The sequence below is a fragment of the Mandrillus leucophaeus genome, unplaced genomic scaffold, assembly GCF_000951045.1.
Source record: "Mandrillus leucophaeus isolate KB7577 unplaced genomic scaffold, Mleu.le_1.0 Scaffold77, whole genome shotgun sequence".
In the NCBI taxonomy this organism is placed as follows: Eukaryota; Metazoa; Chordata; class Mammalia; order Primates; family Cercopithecidae; genus Mandrillus; species Mandrillus leucophaeus.
The window spans coordinates 6,466,670-6,487,009 of NW_012108363.1; the positions used below are offsets into that span (position 1 = coordinate 6,466,670).

General features: G+C 41.2%; 1 protein-coding gene across 1 annotated transcript in view; it reads right to left on the reverse strand.

Annotated features, from left to right (window-relative positions):
* Positions 1 to 6,150: 6,150 nt before the first annotated feature.
* Positions 6,151 to 20,340, reverse strand: part of ITK (IL2-inducible T-cell kinase) — a 73,963-nt gene continuing 59,773 nt past the window's right edge. The window contains exons 11-17 of the mRNA XM_011966711.1: positions 19,666 to 19,740; positions 17,534 to 17,705; positions 16,847 to 17,063; positions 15,544 to 15,608; positions 15,335 to 15,453; positions 12,326 to 12,483; positions 6,151 to 8,729 (exon numbers count right to left, since the gene is read on the reverse strand). Coding sequence (XP_011822101.1) covers positions 8,658 to 8,729; positions 12,326 to 12,483; positions 15,335 to 15,453; positions 15,544 to 15,608; positions 16,847 to 17,063; positions 17,534 to 17,705; positions 19,666 to 19,740 — 878 coding nt within the window. The 3' untranslated portion in view covers positions 6,151 to 8,657. The remainder of the gene's footprint in view (positions 8,730 to 12,325; positions 12,484 to 15,334; positions 15,454 to 15,543; positions 15,609 to 16,846; positions 17,064 to 17,533; positions 17,706 to 19,665; positions 19,741 to 20,340) is intronic.

A 20,340-nucleotide genomic window follows, 5' to 3' on the forward strand; every position in this document is an offset into this window, starting at 1 on the left:
AAAGAAAGAAAGAAAGAAAGAAAGAAAGAAAGAAAGAAAGAAAGAAGGAAGGAAGGAAGGAAGGAAGGAAGGAAGGAAGGAAGGAAGGAAGGAAGGGAGAGAGAAAGAAAAGAAAGAAAAGAAAGAAAGAAAAAATAAATTCATGAAGCAGTAGCTGCAGCTCCCAGCAGGTATGAAAACCTTGCACTTTTGGTGAAATACCATTTTAGTTCATATTGAAAATGCAAGTTTTAGGTGGGTGCATTGCTATAAAGATTGCTATAAGAAAGACGTACCCATAGACTCTAATATGAGTTAGGAAAAAGTGAAGTCATTATATGATAACTTAAGGCAAAAGAAAGGTGAAGGATCTAAAGCCGAATAATTTAATGCCAGCAAAGATGGTTTGATAATTTTAGAAAGAGGTTTGGCTTAAAAAATATCAAGATAACAGGAGAAGCAGCTTCTGCCGACCAAGAGGCAGCAGATGAATTATCAGATGCCATTAACAAAATCATGGAGGGGAAAGGATAACTAATTGCCTGAACAGGTTTTTAATTTGGATGAAAGTATCCTATTCTGGGAGGAAAAAAAGCCACAAAGAACATTGATTAATGAGGAAAAGAAGCGATCACCAGGATTTAAGATAGGAAAGGATAGGCGAACTCTGCTCTTTTGTGCAGATGCAGTCAGGCTTATCATCGGGACTGCCCTTACCTATAAAGCTGCTAACCCCTAAGCCTTGAAGGGAACTGTTAAACACCAGCTGCCAGTCTTTTGGTTGTACAACAAGAAGGCCTGGACAATGAGAACTCTTTCTGGATTAGTTCCATCCATGTTTTGTCCCTGAAGTCAGGAAGTACCTTGCCACTAAGAGTCTGCCTTTCAAGGTTCTTTTGATATTGAAGGATGCCTCTTGGTTATCTAGAACCCCATGAGTTCAACACTGAAGGCATGAAAGTGGTCTACTTGCCCCCAAACACATCTCTAATCCAGCCTCTAGATCAGGGGGTCATAAGGGCCTTTAATTCCCATTATATATGATACTCTTTGGAAAAGATTGTCAACGCTATGAAAGAGAACCCTGCTAGAACATCAAGAAAGTCTGGAAGGATTACACTTTTGAAGATGCCATCTTTGTTACAGGAAAAGCTATGAAAGCCATCAAGCCCAAAACAACAAGTTCCTGCTGGAGAAAACTGTGTTCAGATGTTGTGCATAACTTCACAGGATTTGCAGCAGAGCCAATCAAGAAAATCATGAAAGAGATTGAGCATATGGCGAAAAGGTGGGTGAGAGGTCTGTGTGAAGGGTCTCAAGATATGGATCTTGGAGAAATCAAGAGCTAATAGATGCCACTCCAGAGGGATTGACAGAAGATGACAACTTGATGGAGATGAGTGCTACTGAACCAGTACCAGACAATAAGGAAGAAGAGGTAAAAGAGGCAATATCAGAAAACAAATTGATGTTAGACAATCTGGCAACGGGTTTTGGTTACTCAAGATGACTTTTGACTTCTGTTATCACATGGACCCTTCTATGATGTGGGCACTGAAACTAAGGCAAATAGCGAAAGAAGGATTTGTATTATACAGAAACATTTTTAGAGAAATGAGAAGGCAAAAAGTCAGACAGAAATTATGACGTATTTCTGTAAAGTTACATTGAGTGTGCCTGCCTCTCCTGCCTCCGCTTCTACCTCCTCCACCTTTTCTGCTTCTATTACTCTTGAGATAGCAAAACCAACTCTCCTTTTCCTCCTTCTCCTCAACCTTCTCAATGTGAAGACGATGAGGATGAAGACCTTTATGATGATCCACCTCCATTTAATGAATACTAAATATATTTTCTCTTCCATTTGATATTCTAAATAACATTTTCTTTTCCGCAACTATTTTGTTTGTTATAAGAATACAGTATATAATAAATGTAAGACATTCAAAATATGTGTTAATCAACAGTTTGCATTATCAATAAGGCTTACAGTCAACAGTAGGCTATTAGCAATTGAGTTTTTGGAACATTAAAAATTATACATGGATTTTCGACAGTGAAAGGGGTTGGGATCACTAACCTCCATGTTGTTCAAGGTCAACTGTGCTTGACTCCTTCAGTTGTCTCTCGTGTGATTGTGGCCAGCACTTGGTTTGGGCCTCGAAGGTCCTAGACCTACCATGAAAATAATGCAGGGAAAGAAGTTGGAATAAGATGCATTTTTATGCCTGCTAATTTCTCCACCTGAAATGCCCTTCCAGACCCTCTCCTTCCTGGGAACTCTCATTTACCCATCAATGCACATCTCAAACTTCACTTCCCCTGTGAGGCCCTTCCTGATCCCTTAGGTGTGTTTACTTAATTCTCTGTGCTCTTGCAGTACTGTGACTGTAGCTACATCACATAACCTACAACAGCTCTTTGTAATTATAGTTGGTTCTTATTATTCAGTAATGCTGTAAAGTTGCCGTGAACACTGAGTTAACAAATACTGAACCATTGCTTCTAGGAGAAATAAAGGGTTAGGTTCCTGCAAGCCCCTGTTCACCACACTTTTGTCAACTGATCAATACATAACCTTGTTCTATGCATATTTCTGTTAAAAAAAAAACTTATTTAATGTATATTATTGATTTATTAACATTGAACTCACAATCAACAGTACTATAACTCATACCTTATTAAACTTATCGAAGTAACAGCTTTCTTGCAGTTAGGAACACTAGACAGCATGTCAGCACTACATTTTGGGGGGCGTTTCATTTATTTATTTATTTATTTATTCATCTTTTAGATGAAGTCTTGCTCTGCCACCCAGGCTGGAGCACAGTGGCAGGATCTCATCTCACTGCAAACTCCACTTCCCAGGTTCAAGCGATTCTCCTGCCTCAGCTTCCCAAATAGCTGCGACTACAGACATGCACCACCACACCCAACTAATTTTTGTATTTTTTTTTAGTAGAGATGGGGTTTCACTATATGTTGGCCAGGCTGGTCTCAAATTCCTGACCTCAGGTGATCCACCCGCCTTAGCCTCTCAAAGTGCTGGGATTACAGGCGTGAGCCACCATGCCTGGCTGGAGGCCATTTTAAACAGAAAAATCACCAGAAAAAAAGTACAGAAATGCAGAAAATGTGTCATTAAATAGGCTTTTCTAAAGCCACTTGCTTGCAGCATGAGAGCTGAACACCACTCTGTTTGACCTCAGTTGGGAATGTGTATATGGAGCAACGCAAAATTTTCACTGCTCCACACTTGGCCATATCATGAATGACTGCAGGAAAAGCCTCCAGGATTGATTTTAGGGTTCTAAATAAATTTTAGCCAGTAGACAAGCTTACCAATACAGAATCTATGAGTAATGAGAATCAATTGCACTTGTTTAAGTGTTGAACTTTTTCACTAGGCTGAGCCCTCTTATGGGAAGGATGGTGTCTGTACTAGGTATCTTCTCTTTGTCTCTCCAGACCACTCCACTCTCTCACCCTGCACTCTGGTCCTGGAGACCGACCTCTATGGACTACCCTACTAGGGCTTCCTTGTCCTCTGCCTTCAGTGGGATTTGACCAATAGAAGACCCAGTTGATGGGAGGAAGGAAGGAGAGTGAGGCAGGGTATTGATGCCCCTGACTTCCTCCCTGTGATGTTGCCTTGGGTTTCCTCTGTCCATTACTAAAGGTCTTCTCCTTTAAGGCAGCACTCTCTAATATTCTCTTTCCATATTTAAATGACCACTCCCACTCATCATCCCTTCGGGCCTAGGGGGTGATAACTACTTGTTTCAAGCTACTGAAGCTGCTATAATGAAACACCTTAGACTGGGTAATTTATAAACCACAGAAATTTATTTCTCACAGTGCTGGGGACTGGGAAGCTTAAGACCACGGTGCCAGCAGATTCAGTGTCTGGTCAGGGTTCGCTTTCTGCTCCATAGATGACACCTTGTTGCTGTGTTCTCATATGGCAGAAGGGTAAAGGGCAGAAAGGGACTAACTTCTCAAACCTTTTCATAAGGGCAGTAATCTCATTCATAAGGGCAGAGCCCTCACGACCTGATCACCTCCTACAGGCCTCACCACTTAATACTATTGCACTGGAGATTGTTTCAATAGGAATTTTGGAGGAGCACAAGCATTTAAACCATAGCATGAGGGCTCAGCTGTCGTTTTCCTCTGTACCACTTTCTAAGGTTCTCCCAAACTGACCCACACAGTTTTAAATAGTCCTTTGTGAAAAAGTTCTCCTCAAATTATACTAATTTGATTGTGACATGCTTGGTCCCTAACTGATAATATATCTTAGTCATCTTTTTAGATCATGTACCTAACAAAGAGCCATAGTAGATGAATAGTAAACATTTATGAAGTAAATAAATGACCTCTAAAACTCCTTCTACCACTCATTGTCTGATTCTGTTATCCTATACATTGTACCTTAGGGAGAATCTCAAAGTCATTGCAGACACACCATTACACAACCATACACACCCCTAGTGCTGGTACCAAGGGGTGGCTCTGGGAAGTGAGCCTCAGTGCACCAAAATTTCAGCACCTTCCCCATTAAAGCTCACGCAAATTAATATCTATTCTAAAGTAAAACCATGTGCTTACTGTTCAAATGCAGCTTCCACCCCTAACCCTCTCTTCCTGACCAGGCCACCTTCCCAAGCCCTCTAATTGGGAATCTGGAGCTGTTTCCGCACCTGATGATGCACACACTCCCTGTCTTGCTGAATGAGGTATTTCTGTCTCTTCCTCAAAAGGGTGGCCTTAGGTGTTAGGAGATTCTGAGAAGAGCAAGGTCTGCAGGAAAAATCCTCTAAGAAGCGGATCTGTTCCTCCAATCTGCTTTTGACTTTCTCGTGTGGATGATTTGGCAGTGGGATTCAAGCCCAGAGGTGAGTTCTGGAAAGGACTGCATGGAAGCCTTGAGCTTTCTCATCCATGCTCAGTGGTTGGCACACAAACTGGCTCCTGCAATGGAGCTGGGCATTTGGTGGACTGAAAAACTATTGGACACCAAAACTATAACCACCCAGCCTTTATATTACCGGGATTTTAAGAGGGAAAGCTATTTTGTTGTTATCCAACAGTAAGTGACGAACTCCAAATTACAATTTCCATATATCACCCACACAGCAGATGACAGTGAATGATTAGGAAAAATAATATGGTACTGTGAACAAGGCAAAAATCATCTCCGAATTAGTTTCTTTTCCACTGGCTTTGCCTTTCTCAAATCCATTCACTATGCTGCTGTCAGAATATACTCTTAAACACAGATCACAAATTTGACCTTCTCTTGCTGTGCCATGACATCTTTTCTACCTATAGGGTGAAATTCCAACTTCCTGGTCTTTTAAAGTATAGTTCTTGCCTATATTTATAGACTCAGTTTCAATTTACCCACCTCTTTTATCATCCTTACCTTTGCTGAGAAAATACACACACACACGTGTGCATGCACGCGCTCTCCAGCAATAGTGAACTGACAATAGCTTCCCAATACATCCTGTTCTCTCTACCTGGAAAGTATTTCTCTTACTTCTGCCCACTTACTTACCTTGTAACTCATAAATTTATCTTCAAAACTGGGTTAGACAGTATATCCTTGTAACAGTGGTTCTTAAACTTTAATGTGTATACAATTACCTGCAGATCTTGTTAATATGAAGATTATTGCTCAGTAGGTGAGGAAGAAGCCTGAGAATCTGCATTTCTCACAACATGGTGATGCTATTGCTGCTTGTCCAGGGACCACACTTTGAGTATCAGGGCTCTAGGAAGTTTACCTTGGTGTCATCCTTTCCCTGACAGATTCCATCACTTTTTCTGGGCTCTTCTCTTCTTTGACCAGTTTTTTGTTGTTGCCCTAATTGCTGTATCATAATTTTATTTCTTTATATGTTTTCCTTTACAATCAGACTAGGAATTTTTTAGAAGTAAAGACTATGCCTTTTCCATCTTTGTTTTCAAGAGGATACATACACTGAGCTGTGTGCATGACCCGTAGGAACATTTGATATTTACTTGTTGAATGCATGTTGTTCAATGATATGTAGTCTTTAATTGTCTGTGGAAAATGAAACCATGTAACCATTTTTACTTAAGGAAAATTTCTGAGAGTTTGCGATTTAAATAAATACGGAACCCAGGCCCTATGCACCACATTTCTTAAAACACAACTTTAATATTGCTATATTCAACTTTTAACTCTGTGTGCTCTACAAAGGATAACAGGTATTTGTAACATTTTTATTTTCAACACTAGCAGTGACTGTACATTAATAAATATGTATCTGATCCAAATATAAATACATAGTCTCAAAAGGTACAAAATGCAAAATCTACAAAATAAAACTGGAACCAAAACTCTGCATAAGGGAGTTCTCTACAAATACAGGGGACCATTTACAAAACGTGAGACGAGAAAAACCAGGCAGGAAGCCCATTTTGCGGGATAGGACACCGGGAGGTGAAGTATCTACACATGTTCAGTTAAGGCTTTGATGAATCTGAGCTTGAAAAAGATAATACCATGCACAGGGGAATTTTCTAAACCAAACCACAGAGATCAGTCAATTCCAATGTTTTCTTTCTAGACTGAATGTTCCAGAAATCATCTCTAATTAAGGGTTCCAAAAGATAATGTACAAAATTCTAAAAAGGAAACAGAGATAATTTTGGATAAGCTGAGTAAAATCATCTTCTGAATGACAGAGTTTTATCTTGAGGCTTTCCACTTCACAATAATTATAATTAAAAGTTATGCATCTGAATCTCAAGTCAGTCAAAATGTCACATGATTTAGAAAGAGCCAATTGCAACATCATCCTCTCATATCAGGGAATGTCCCTCCTCATGAAGGGTTCAAGAAGACTACAGCTGAAAGTTGGAATGATAATTAAAGGAAGGACTCATACTTCTACAGAAGAATCTTCTAAAATTGCTTTGAAGCTCGTCTATAAACGGCTTCAAGCAACATGACTGGTGGGTTGTGAGAATTAAAGGGTTCATTAACTGAGTAACTCCAAAGTTATTAACATGACCAAGGTAAGGATACAGAGTAGGAAAAGGAAAATCCTATTCCAAGTTGGAGGGCCATGCCATCAACCACAGTGGTCTGTGCCAGAGCAACACTATTCACCAGTGGTTCTATATTTACTTCTTTACTGACTTTCCATCTTTCCTCTCTGTTGTATTTATTCCCTCTTCAATCCCTTTCACTTTCAGTAGGAGGCACTGTCGAAAAGGAATAAAGAATCTGTGTATTGGGGTCAGACAGATTTGGGCTAGAATACCAGCTCTAGACTTTCTGGTTCCGTCACTTTGGGCAGATGTCTTGGTCTTTTAAAGTCTCAGTTACATTATTTGTAAAATGGGAATAATAATACTGCCTCATGGAGATGTGAACCCTGGGTGAACAGAGATAGTGCAGGAAAGTCTCCTAGCTCAGCACATATTCACCTTGCATACAGAAGTGCTCAAGCCAGAGTAGGCATTCTCGTGCCTCTTAGAAGCACCCCAGTCAGTGCCTGGCTGTTTCCATCCTGATGGTTTGAGCAAGAACAGACTCTTTATTTCTCTCCTAGAATTTTAGGAGGCTTGGAGTCTCAACCTTAAAATTGCTCAACCCTAGGGCCTAAACAAGTTTCAATTGCTCGCCAAAGCAACACTGACCAACACAATGCTGCCCTCTGTTGATGAGGATCGGATAGTGCAGAGAAGGGGCTGATTCCCAGAGACTGGAAAAACAGGATGCCCCTCAGAGTCCGTATTCAGAAGTGATCATTTCTTCTCAGGATGCTGGTGGAAGCGTTCTGTGCTGAAGAAGAGACATAATCACCTGCACAGCTTCGTATAAAAGATGGGCATGGGAGTGATAAAACCTAAGGTCTCTTCTTGTACCACGTGGTTCTCCACCGTCAGATGTTCTCTTGTTCTGGCGCAGACATCAGATACCCAACGCTCCAAGCATGGGACCTGAACTGCTCACCCCAATCCATCCAACGGCTCTCACCATGCTCCCTTCAAGGAGAGAGGTAGCAGCGTACTCTGTAAAACCTCACAGAGCTGCTTCTCAGAATATCCGGCCTCCTGTGTGAGCAGCTGTTCTATCATTCTCTACGGCAGGAAGCTGTGGCTGACAGCATCACAGCAACAGAGCACACTCACTCTAACCTTAGTTAACTCACCAGTTTTCTTAGAAAAAGAGTCATGCTCTTTGTTCGCCTTGCCTCCATATCCTGGGATACTGTGTTGTTGGGTCAAATAAAAAGTCCCTGGAACCATAAACTTTAGATTCATGTTAAAAATAACAATAAAAATAGCAATCTGGGTCTTACTCATGTCTCTCTCTATTACTAAGAAGTGCAAGAATGCTGCCTGAAAGCTGTCAGGTTGAGGTTTGTGCACCACATGTGACAAGAGGCTACAGGGAGGGCAGAGACATCATTTCTGTTCTGGCCTGGCTCCCACCTTGGTGGCTGACCCTCCAGCTGTGGCTTGACTGCCAGCTGTGGTCAGGATGCTGCTTCCATGGTGACTCAGGGACTGATGCCACAGGCCAGGCTGCCTCTGGAGGGTCCTGGGTTGGTGGCAGCTTCTAATGCTCTATGGAAGGAGGACATATCCTTCCTCTGTTCAGGATCTGCAGCCCGTGGCCTGGTACTCAGTCTCTACTAAAGTCCCGATTCTGCAATTTCAGCCAGTTGACGCAGCAGTCTGGAGAAGGCTGGCCGATCTTCTGGTCTCTGGAGAGGGAAAAAAGAACTCTGTAAGTTCCCTGTACTTGTGTGTCATAGGTAAATCCAAAACAAACCAGAATTTAATAGCAGCATCCCCTGCGGAGTTTTATATGTGCTTCCATATAGACTGTATTCCACATACATTGTCCTAGTTTTTAACAGCAGGTATTCTGGAATCCAATAGACTAGTGTTTAATTTCAGTTGTACCATGAATTAGCTGTGTGACATTGAGCAGGTTATTTAACCTCTTTGAACCTCAGTTTTGTCATTTGTGAAATGGGAATAATAATAGTATCTACCTCATGAAATTGTTTTGAGAATTAAATCACATATAAAAATATATCATGACATTAATGCTAAAGAACATCAAAATATGAAATATCTGGGTATAAATCTCAGAAAATATCTACAGGATCTATATGAGAAAAAATTAAAAATTCTAATAAAAGAAAGCAAAGAAGATCTAAATAAATGGACAGATATTCCATGCTTATGGACAGGAAGACACTATAGTGTTAAAATGTTAGTTCTTCCCAACTTCACTTATAGATTCAATACAATCCTAATAAAAATCTCAGCAGGTTATTTTGTAGCTATTGACAAACTTACTGTAACATTTATATGGAGAGGCAAAAGACCCAGAGAGCCAATACGATAATGAAGAAGAACAACAAAGCTGGAAGACCCTACCTGACTTCAGGACTTACTTTAAAGCTACAGTAATGACAGGATGGTACGAGTTAAAGAATAAACAAGCAGATTAATGGATCAGCCCAGATATAGATCCATATAAATATAGTAAACTAATACTTAACAAAGGAACAGAGGAGAAAGGGTATAGTCTTTTCAACAAACAGTGCTGTAATAATTGGACATCCATATGTGAAACAATGACTCTAGTCACAGACCTTATACCTTTCAGGAAAATTAACTCAGAGTGGATCAAATTAACTCAAAATGTAAAAATGCAAAATTATAAAACTTCCGTAATAACATAGGAGAAAATTTGGGTGACATTGGGCTTGGCAATGAGTTTTTAGATGTAAACCAAAAGCACAATTCATGAATAAACAAGTTGATGTTGAGCTTTGTTAAAATATTTTAAAAGTCTGCTCTGTGAAAGACACTGTCAAGAGAATAAGAAGACAAGCCACAGACTAGGAGAAAATATTTGCAAAGCACATGTCTGATAAAGGACTTGTATCCAAAATATACCAAGAACTCTTAAAACTCAACAGTAAGTAAACAAACAACCTGATTGAAAAATGGGCAAAAGATCTGAATAGATATTACCAAGAAGATATACAGGTGGCAAATAAGCATATGAAAATATACTTAACATCATATGTCATTAGGAAAATGCAAATTAAAACAACAATGTAATATGACTACACATCTATTAGAACCACTGAAATCCAAAACAACGAATGCTAATGAGGAACTCTCATTGCTGGTGGGAATGTAAAATAATACAGCTACTTTGGAAGACATACTGGCAGTTTCTTAACAAGTTAAACATAGTCTTACCATATGATTCAACAAGCATACTCTTAGGCATTTGCCCAATTGAGTTGAAAATTTATGTGCATACAAAAATCTCCACATAAACATTTATAGCAGCTTTATTCATAATTGTTTAAAACTGAAAGCAAGCAAGATTTCCTTTGGCAGGTAAATGTATAAACAAACTGTGGTATATCCATACAATGGAATATTATTTAGCAATAAAAAGAAATGAGCTATCAAGCCACAAAGACATGGAGGGACCTCAAAGGCATATTACTGAGTGAAAGACACCAGTCTGCCTGAGCACTCGCACCTGTAATCCCAGCACTACAGGAGGCCTGAGGTGGGTGGATTGATTGCCTGAGCTCACCTGGGCAGTGTGGCAAACCCCATCTCTACTAAAAATACAAAAAATTAGCTCGGCACAGTGGCACACGTCTGTGGTCCCAGCTACTTGGGAGGCCGAGTGGGAGGACCGCTTGAGACGGGGAGGCAGTGGTTGCAGTGAGCTGAGATCGCACCACTGCACTCCAGCCTGGGTGACAGAATAAGACCCCATTTCAAACAAAACAAAACAAAACCCCCAAAACCCAAACAAACAAACAACACAAAAACTGAAAGCAACCAAGATTTCCTTTAGTAGGTAAGTAGATAAACAAGCTGTGATATATCCATACAATGGAATATTATTTCACAATAAAAAGAAATTAGTTATTAAGCCACAAAAAGACATGGAGGGATCTTAAATCATATTACTGAGTGAAAGAAGCCAGTCCGAAAAGCCTACATGCTGTATGATGCCAACATATGGCATGCTGAGAAAGGCAAAGCTATGGAGACAGTGAAAAGATCAGTAGTTGTCAGTGGTCTGGTGATGAGGAGAGGGATAAATGGGTGAAGGACAGGAGATTTTTTAGGGCAGTAAAACTATTCTGTCTGATACTATAGTGACAGATATATGGTATTATGAATTTGTGAAAACCTACAGAACTCTACAGCACAAAGACTGAACCTTAATGTAAACTATGAACTTTAGTTAATGTATTAATAGAAGTTCATTAATTGTGACAAAAGTGTCACACTCATGCCAAATGTTAGTGAACAGTGAAACTGTTCAGGTGAGGTGGGTATATGAGAACTCTGTACTCTTTGTTAAAAAATAAAGTCTATTAATTTAAAAAAATCAATACGTGATGGTTAAAAGAGGAAAAAAAGTGCTAACTGAATGTCAGCCATCATTATTATTATTGCAGCTAATCCTTATGAAGTGGATAAGATTTGTTTTATGCCCTTGTTTATGTCTTTATTGTTTGTTTCTTTCCGATTATAAAAGCTCTGTGAACTCATAGATCAATCATTATTTAATTCTCTCAACAGTAAGAAAAAGGAAGTTCAGAGAATTGTCAAAGATTAATGGCAAATAAATGGTAAAGCTGAGACAAAATCCTAGTGTTCTAAATTTTTTGTATTCTACCTTGTTGTCCTACAGTGATCTGAATTTTTATTAATTCTCTATTTCAGCAACTTTCCACTTTGGCTGAAATGTATGATTTTCTAACTCAGCCAAGACTAAGACTCACAGTGATGGGGCTCAAGCCATGGCCTGCAATCCAAAGATGGGGTAAATGAGCCACCCGGGTGGGTACAGAGTAATTGCCTCCTTGTTTTAAATTGCTGAATGAATAAAATGTACTCAAATTAAGCCATTTTAATATTTTCATAGCACAGGTGAACTTCGTTCCCGAAGTTATTTCTATAACTTCTAATGGTTTTATGATGTTACAGATTTTTTTTTCTCTTCTCAGAAAATCGAGAAGGAAGCTGGCATAGGCCACACCCCATCCTCCTCTCTGAAGCTATGCTTATAGCTTGTGACATTATGTAGCAAACCAAATAACCTTTAAGGTCACCGTCAGCTCCTTTTTAGGGATGGGGGATTCATCCCCGTTAATAGATCCTCAAAGTCATGTTGTTGCTAATCTATATTAGTTATCCCTCCTGCCTCATCCTTCCGAGAGGGTTCCTTTCTCTAGGGAAGGAGGCAGGTCCTGAAATTGTATACGACAATGCATGGGGAAGCACTTCCTCCGCTGACCTCTTTCCAGCAGTGATTCATAATCTGGTAGACATGTGTGGAGGCCAGCCGGGGCTTGTACAACCGAAATCCGGTGCTGATGTCTTCCACCACCTCTGAGTTGCTCCGGTTTTCGTACGGGATTTTGCCTTCACTGAAAACTTCCCACATCAGCACACCTACGAGAAATGGTGAGCACAGCACAGTGAATGACAAAGCTCACAGACAGCAAACAAACCAACCTGCCTCTAGAAATTACAGACTCCTTGGCACTAGGATCCATGTGCTACCTCCAGAAGTACATTGAGTCTACCTGAGGTTTGTTAGGCCTGTCTTATTTTTAAAGAACTGAAATTTCCCGACCTTTGTAGTGGAGAAGGATTTTTCAAGATGGACCCTTTGTTATATCAAACTCAAATGCTACAACTAACAGTTGTAGACTGAAACACCACGATGCAGGATGTAAATGAATGGCGTGCAGGAGGTGTGACACTATAGGGATTGGGGAGGATTGTGGAAAATGAAATAAACAGTTCTGTCTTAAGGAGACAGCTATGATTTGACTCCAACCAAAGTATGGCACATGAAAATGAGGGATCAGAATTGTCACATTTTCTGATTTTTTTTTTAAAAAAGAAGTCAAAAATTAAGAGTTGAACTTCTTGAATTTTAAAAATACCATGCAGACTAAGCAAAACACATCTTTTGCTTGTCTAGTTTTGACCTCTGATTTAATCCCTTTCTTTTCCTCTTCTGCCCTTAGTAGAAATGTCACACCCAGCTTTGTCTTTATCATGTGCTGATATATTCACAGGTTGTCAGAGCAAGACGGCTGCTTGCAAATCAGCTAATCCAGAGCTTTCCGAAGCTTGTTCCAGAGAATCTTAGAGTACCCATTCCCAACGCATGATCCTCAAAACACCTGAATAAAAATCATCTCACAGCCTTGTTCAAATGGCAGATTACTGGGCCCTAGCCCAGATCCAGTGATCAGAATCTCTAGTGTTACTCAGAGGTGCCTCGGGAGTTGGAAATTCAGAACCTGACCCTAAATAAGAATGCTTATCACTCCAAGACACCATAATTTTTAGTGAAAATTTATTTGAAAATGTGCTGCTGCTAAAACATGGTTTCAGAATGATTTCTTTAATACATAGATGCATAGATGAGATATGTATAGATAAAAAAAATTGAGTGAAGTGCAAAGAGGTTGACTTGTTCTGAAAAGCACACTGCTAATGAGGGCAAAAAAACTTAAAACATAGGACAAAGTCAAATGGGTTGATGCAGGCATGGAGCTTTCAGTTCATCCAGGTTTCTGTTGCTTAGGCTGGTACCCCCAGTTTTTTCACACTTTTTTTTCATTGACCTCTTTCTATTCTGCATCCATCCATCAACCTCATTTCTGGACTCTCTTCAAATAACATATCCTAGGCAGGGACGAATTTCAGCCCAACCCTCTAATGGTAAGATGCTGCAGGAAATTCCCAGGCTGATACCCTTTGGCTGAATAAACCCCATTCAGAGTCAGAAGGTGAATGTGCTAAAGTGGCCATTGCTCCAAATGTCTCATTGTGGGGCCCTTGCTTGGTGCAGTGTGATCAGTTTCATCACCCATAGTGAGATGACTATACATCAGCCCCAAACTTCCTAGTTATACACACTGGGGAGAGGAGAGTCATCCAAGAATGCTGTTAGTACAATTTCTTTCAAGTCCATTCTGTAACTTAAACCTGGTGAACAAAGTGGCTGCTAGGTTTGGTGAATAGGGACTGTTTTAAGAAACAGGTAGGACTCATCATCAACAAACCACTTGACTCCTAGAGATGGATAGTCTAAAATGCTGGAGAAGATTTTTAACACTCATTCTTCTCCTAAAAGATTTACCTAGCCAACCTCCCCCTGGTTTCTACTACTAGTAAGACCTTGTCAAACCCTTCCTTCATACCGAATGGCAAAAATCAATCTTCAAGTAGTTTCTGTACACAGTATAATTCTTCTTGTAATCCAAATCAAAGAGGTTCTCTGGTATATATTTGTTGCACACTTTAGTATGCACAAACTATGACTTCAGGTGACATGACAAATCCAGCAAGAACATTTGGTACATCTCGCCATACCAACATCATTCATTCATTCATAGCCATTTGCACTTTTTAGAAATTCTAATTCCTTACCATGGCCTGCCAGCTTCATTGTCTATTGTTCTCCCAATAAGTCAGTACCCCCTGTTCTTTGGATGCACCAAGATTTTGCACTTGCTGGTCCCTCTATCAGGGACACTGTTCCCTGGCTCTTCAAATGGTGACAGCTCCCTCCTATCATTCAAGTCTCTGCTAAAGAATTACCTTCTGAGAAAGGCCCTCCCACACCACCCTATTCAAAGCAGACCCTCTCTCCATTCTAGTCACTCTGCCCCATTACTGTTTTATTCATAGCACCTACTTATGATTGTTGGACTTTATCTTCTATCCCTTAGCTTGTTTATGATTGTTATGGTTTACGATGGTTATTATGATCTTTTGTGATTTTCTGTCTCTCCTCCCGTCTCAAATTTAGTTCCAAAAGAATAGAAGTCTTTTCTGTCCTATGAACCATTGCATCCTCAGCACCTAGATTAGCCCTTGGCATAGAATAGATCCTCAGTTAATTGTTGTTGAATGAATAAATATTAATACTTATTAAGAGATAAGTATGGAAATGTAATGTTGGACAAAACATGGTCCCTGCCTTCAAGGGGCTCATATTTGAATCTCTTGACTTCTCCAGCTTTTGACTTCACAGCAGCTGGCACCAGAACGCTGTCTCCACTTTTAGTTAACTCCCAACCATGTCCAATATCTCTAAAAACAAATAAAATAATGAAGGCCCTTTCATAGTTTTCAGGGCCTTTCTTACGCAACCCTCCAGTAGGACACCCTCATGATACGATACTGGGTTCAGGGTGGGTAAGGTTGTCCGCATTTGATAAAGGAAACAGCTGGCCTGCAGCCCAGATCTTGGGGCGGCGGGGCCCAGCATGACACTCACCAAATGACCACACATCCGATTTGCTGCTATAGCGACTGAAAGAGAAAACTTCTGGGGATGCCCACTTCACCGGGAATTTGGTGCCTGTGGAACTGGTGTACTGATCATCAAGAACGAACCTGGGAAGAGAGTGGAGGGAGAAGGTCAGAATGTTCCGGGGGCCTGAGTCCCATTCCTGAGACTTCACTGGCACCACATCCCTCTTTTACCTTGTCATCCCAAAGTCGGACACCTTGATGACTTGATTTTCTCCCACCAAACAATTTCGGGCAGCCTGGAGAGGAGACAGGCAAACAAAGGGGGAGAGGAAAACTGTTGATGGGTCGTCAGTAGTTAAGGAGTCTCCTATAATCCCAGTCCTTTGCTTTACTGCAGTGCTGTCATACAAGGGCATCCTGGAGCTTTACAAATGTTAATTAAGCCTCACAAATGCCTGCTAGAAGTTAACTGGAAAGTTGAATGTGTAAGATCCACTATCAAGATGAGTAAGTTTATCTCCATTCTTGAGTTCTAATTAGAAATCCTTGGTGTTGTCTAACCAAGGATAGGCTCTAATGCAACCTGATGTGATAGGAAATGTTAACATCAGGGATAACAGGAAGAAAGTGTCTCCCAGTTGACTAGATTAAGAATGTTTTGATGTTGTTAATCCTCTTAAAACTATTCTTTAATAAGGAGAGTACCTGACCCCTAATTAGTATTATACAATGTTGCTTTGAAAGAGCCCTTAGAGATAACACCCCAGTGTGTCTCCATTTTTTTTTTTAGATGGAGTCTTACTCTGTTGCCCAGGCTGGAGTGCAGTGGCATGATCTCAGCTCACTGCAACCTCTGCCTCCTGGGTTCAAGCAATTCTCCTGCCTCAGCCTCCCGAGTAGCTAGGGTTACAGGTGCCCGCCGCTAAGCTCAGCTAATTTTTTTGTATTTTTAGTAGAGATCGGGTTTCACCATGTTTGCCAGGCTGGTCTCGAACTCCTGACCTCGTGATTCACTCACCTCGGCCTCCCAAAGTGCTGGGATTACAGGCATGAGCCACCACACCCGGCCGTATGTCTCAAATTCTAATGCGCGTACAAATCATATGGGGAATGTGTTAAAATGAATATTCCTGAGTCCCAGCCACCAGAGATTCTGAGAGGAGCTTAAGGGCTTGCCCAGTGTGATTCTGGTAGACCCTTGAATAACACCTTCAGACAAACTCAGTTTCCTCAATTTACCAGGAGGAAACTGAGTCACAGAGAGGTTAAGAAGGAATGGCAGTGATCTCCATTTTGGAAGAATATAAACTGAAATGCAGGAGGTGAAAGACTTTGGACTGGGATTACGGCCCAGAAGTAAGTCCTCATGAAGCACTTTCCACTAGGACCACCCGAAGTAGGTGAAGGAAGGGAGAAGTTGAGAGAGGAAAGGAGATTGTCTGTGATGTATTAATTATTAATGCATTCCCAGTCATTTGAGTGAGACCTGTCCCTTTACCCTGGACCTGTGGGTGTTCACCCTGCGTGCTCATACCAAGTCTCTGTGGATGACACATGCCTCTTCCAGGTAGGCCATGCCCTCACACACGTCCAGACACATGCCCAGCAGGGTCTCTGCCGCAAAAAGTCCCCGCTGGCTGCGTAGATAATCTGACAGGCAGCCGTGCTCCATAAACTCAAACACCAGGCAGATGGGGGCCTGCTCCAGGCACACCCCATACAGCTGGACCAGTTTGGGATGAGACAGTTTCCTGGAGGAAAAAGACAAGGGGTGAGATGGCCTAAACTCAGCCTCCCCAAAATGCCGAAAATATTATGGTACCAAAATAGCCAATGGTCATTTTGTCTAATTTATGGTTTGGATGAAAATAATGTTCATTCCCTCCCCAAAACAAAAACATGTCATTGGAAATGAAACCTGACAAATGGCAAGGAGTCAGCTGTGTGTGTGAAGATGAGCAGAGGCCAGTGGGGCTGGCATGTCATGGACGGGAGGAGAGATGGGTAGGAGCTGAGAAGGGGGAGGTAGGCATGATCAGATTATGGTGGGCCTTGGAGACCAGTGTGAGGAGTTTGATTTTATTCTCTGTGCGATAGGAAGCCACTGCCGGGAGCTTGCACAAGGAGATAGTACTCTATGGCATTTGAATGGCATTTCAAGAACACGGAACTGATGTTCCTCCACCCAGAGTTTCTGCATATCCCTGTTTCGAGCACTCACATCATGACTTCAGCCTCCTCTATGAAGTCTTCTTCTGACATAGCCCCTTCCCGAATGGTTTTGATAGCCACCTTGTCCTTGTTGAGCCAGTAGCCCAGATGCACCAACCCAAACTGCCCACTGCCAATCTCTTGTACAAAAGTGAGTTCTGAGGGATCAATCACCCATTTCCCTGGAAGAGAAAGAGAGAGTTCCCTGGGGTCAGCAAGTGGTAGATATAAGGTACTGGGATACCAGGGGATTATAAAGCCCTATCTAGAATTTTAGCCTATGTTAATATAATTCAAAGATGGCAAATAAATAATCTTTTTTCCCACATAATAGCATAGGATATGCTAGAAAACTATGAAAATATGTGTGGGAAGGTAACATGGAAAGAAGAAGGAGAGTGGCATTAGTCAAGATGTTAAAGAAACCATGTTAATAAAAATATTAAAGAAAGGGTTCTTGCAATGTCACAACCATTTTCTATGTCTGACTCTAAAGTTTTTATTGTCATTTTTCACACTAAGTAAATTTCATTTGAGCTGATCATTCTTTCATTTGTTCCTCTATCAAGCGCATCTGCTATATACGCAGAACTCTATTAGGCCTTACTGGGGCGGAGGGGCAGTTAAAGAGACAGATTCAAAGACAGTTTGTGCAGAGGCACAATCTAGCACAGTGTCTGGCACATGGGAGGTTCTCAAGAAAAGTTTAACAAACAAATATGAGATTCCAAGGCTCAGTTTCCTCACCGACCAAATGCGTGGGCTGACCAGATAATATCTGAGATCCCATCCAGCATGGACACATTAAGATTCTACATTTATTAGAATACCCTTATTTTCATAAGGAGGCTAAAGAAGCATTATCCTTTTCCAATGCTTGGTCTGGTACCTAAACAGCAAGATTTCCACCGCTTTGAGGCAGAGACTCAACAGCAAGCAGTATTGAGCACCTACTATGTGCCGGACATGGTGCTGGTTAGGGATAAAGAAGCCCATGCGTGGCAGTGGTTCTCAAAGTATTGCCCTCTGACCACCTGTATCAAAATCACCTAGCATGATTTTGTTTAAAATGTAGACTCGGCTGGGCACAGTGGCTCATGCCTGTCATCCCAACACTTTGGGAGGCCGAGGCAAGAGGATTGCTTGAGCCCAGGAGTTTAAGACCAGCCAGGGCAACATAGTGAGACCCTGTCTCTACAAAAAATTTTTAAAAATTAGCCGGGCATGGTAGCGTGTGTCTGTAGTCACAGCTACTTGGGAGGCTGAGGTGGGAGGATCGCTTGAGTCCAGGAGGTCAAGGCAGCAGTGAGCCGTGATTACGCCACTGCATCTCCAGCCTGGGTGACAAAGCAAGACCATGCCAGAAAAAAAGCAGACTCCTAGACCCTATCAAGGATTGTGTTTTGGTGAGTGTTTGGATAGGAGCCAGGAGTCAACATTTTTAATAAGCATTCTAGAAGACTTTGATGCACACTGAAGTTTGAGAACCACCAACCTAGGAGATAAGAAGTGAAAATTAGGCAGCCTTCTGCCTAATCCACAGGCAGCGCACAGTTGGGGCCAAGGCTATGCAAAGCCATATGCCTTCAGAGTCCAGGCAGATAATCCCAAGTGAGTGAAGCGATTCCATAGGACAAGAAAACATAGTAGGGGCTGTAGCACTGGAGATCATGCCATGCCTAAAGGCATTCCAAAGAATTTTAACAATCTCTTATGCAGACAAATACTTCCAGATGCTGTCAGCTTGCAGTTCTTGCAATAGTCTGCTACTCAGCCAACTAGATGATATAAAAGTTCTAGAAGATAGGTGGAAACACAGTGCTAAGGCACGGTTTTCTAATATTTTTCTAATAGCATTTAGTAGAGTGCTCTGTACAAAGTAGGTGCTTAATAAACACTTCATTAATGAACTCTTCACTAAAACCAATGGCCACTGGTTTGACCTAGAGAAATATGCTTATGTATGTACTTCTCTTACACACAATGTAAATATTCATTACTGCCATCATCTCTAGATATATAATATACTTGTTTTAATGGTGATTTGTAGTCTGGGGAACAGGTAGGCTCATGGCCAATTTATTCAGAATTTGCCCCAGACCTTGAGGGACATGAGTTTACATTCCTGATTGTACTGCTCACCGTATCTCAGTCCTGCTGTAACTGGAGCTTTCTGCCTCCCAAAACACACTGGATACCGGAGTCGAGTCACCAGGCCTGGGATGATTGAAAAGCCAAGAAGCAGTGGTTAGGGCTTTGCTGTAGCAACCATCTACCTTAAATCACTACAAATAATAATAATAATAACAACAATAATAATATTCAGATGCAAAAGCTAATTTTATTCTGGAAAACAAATCCCAAAGCCTAATTATTGATATCGCACCCTCCTTGAAAACATCATAGGCACAGATGGGCAGGTGGTAAAATTTCATGATTTCCGTAAGATAACTTGCTAATAGAAGATATATAATATAATTAAATATTTGTCATATTTTTGTATTTTTGTTTATTATTTATGATCAAAAAGAAGCCAGGGTGGGCTTTTGCCAGTTTTCATTAAGTCTCCTGTGTGGGTGCTGATATCGTTTGGATGTTTGTTCCCTCCAAATCTCATGTTGAAATGTAATCGCTGGCTGGGCATGGTGGCTCACACCTGTAATCCCAGCACTTTGGGAGGCTGAGGCGGGCATATTACCTGAGGTCAGGAGTTCAAGACCAGCCTGGCCTATGCGGTGAAACCCCATCCCTACCAAAAATACCAAAATTAGCCCGATGTGGTGGCACACGCCTGTAATCCCAGCTAATTAGGAGGCT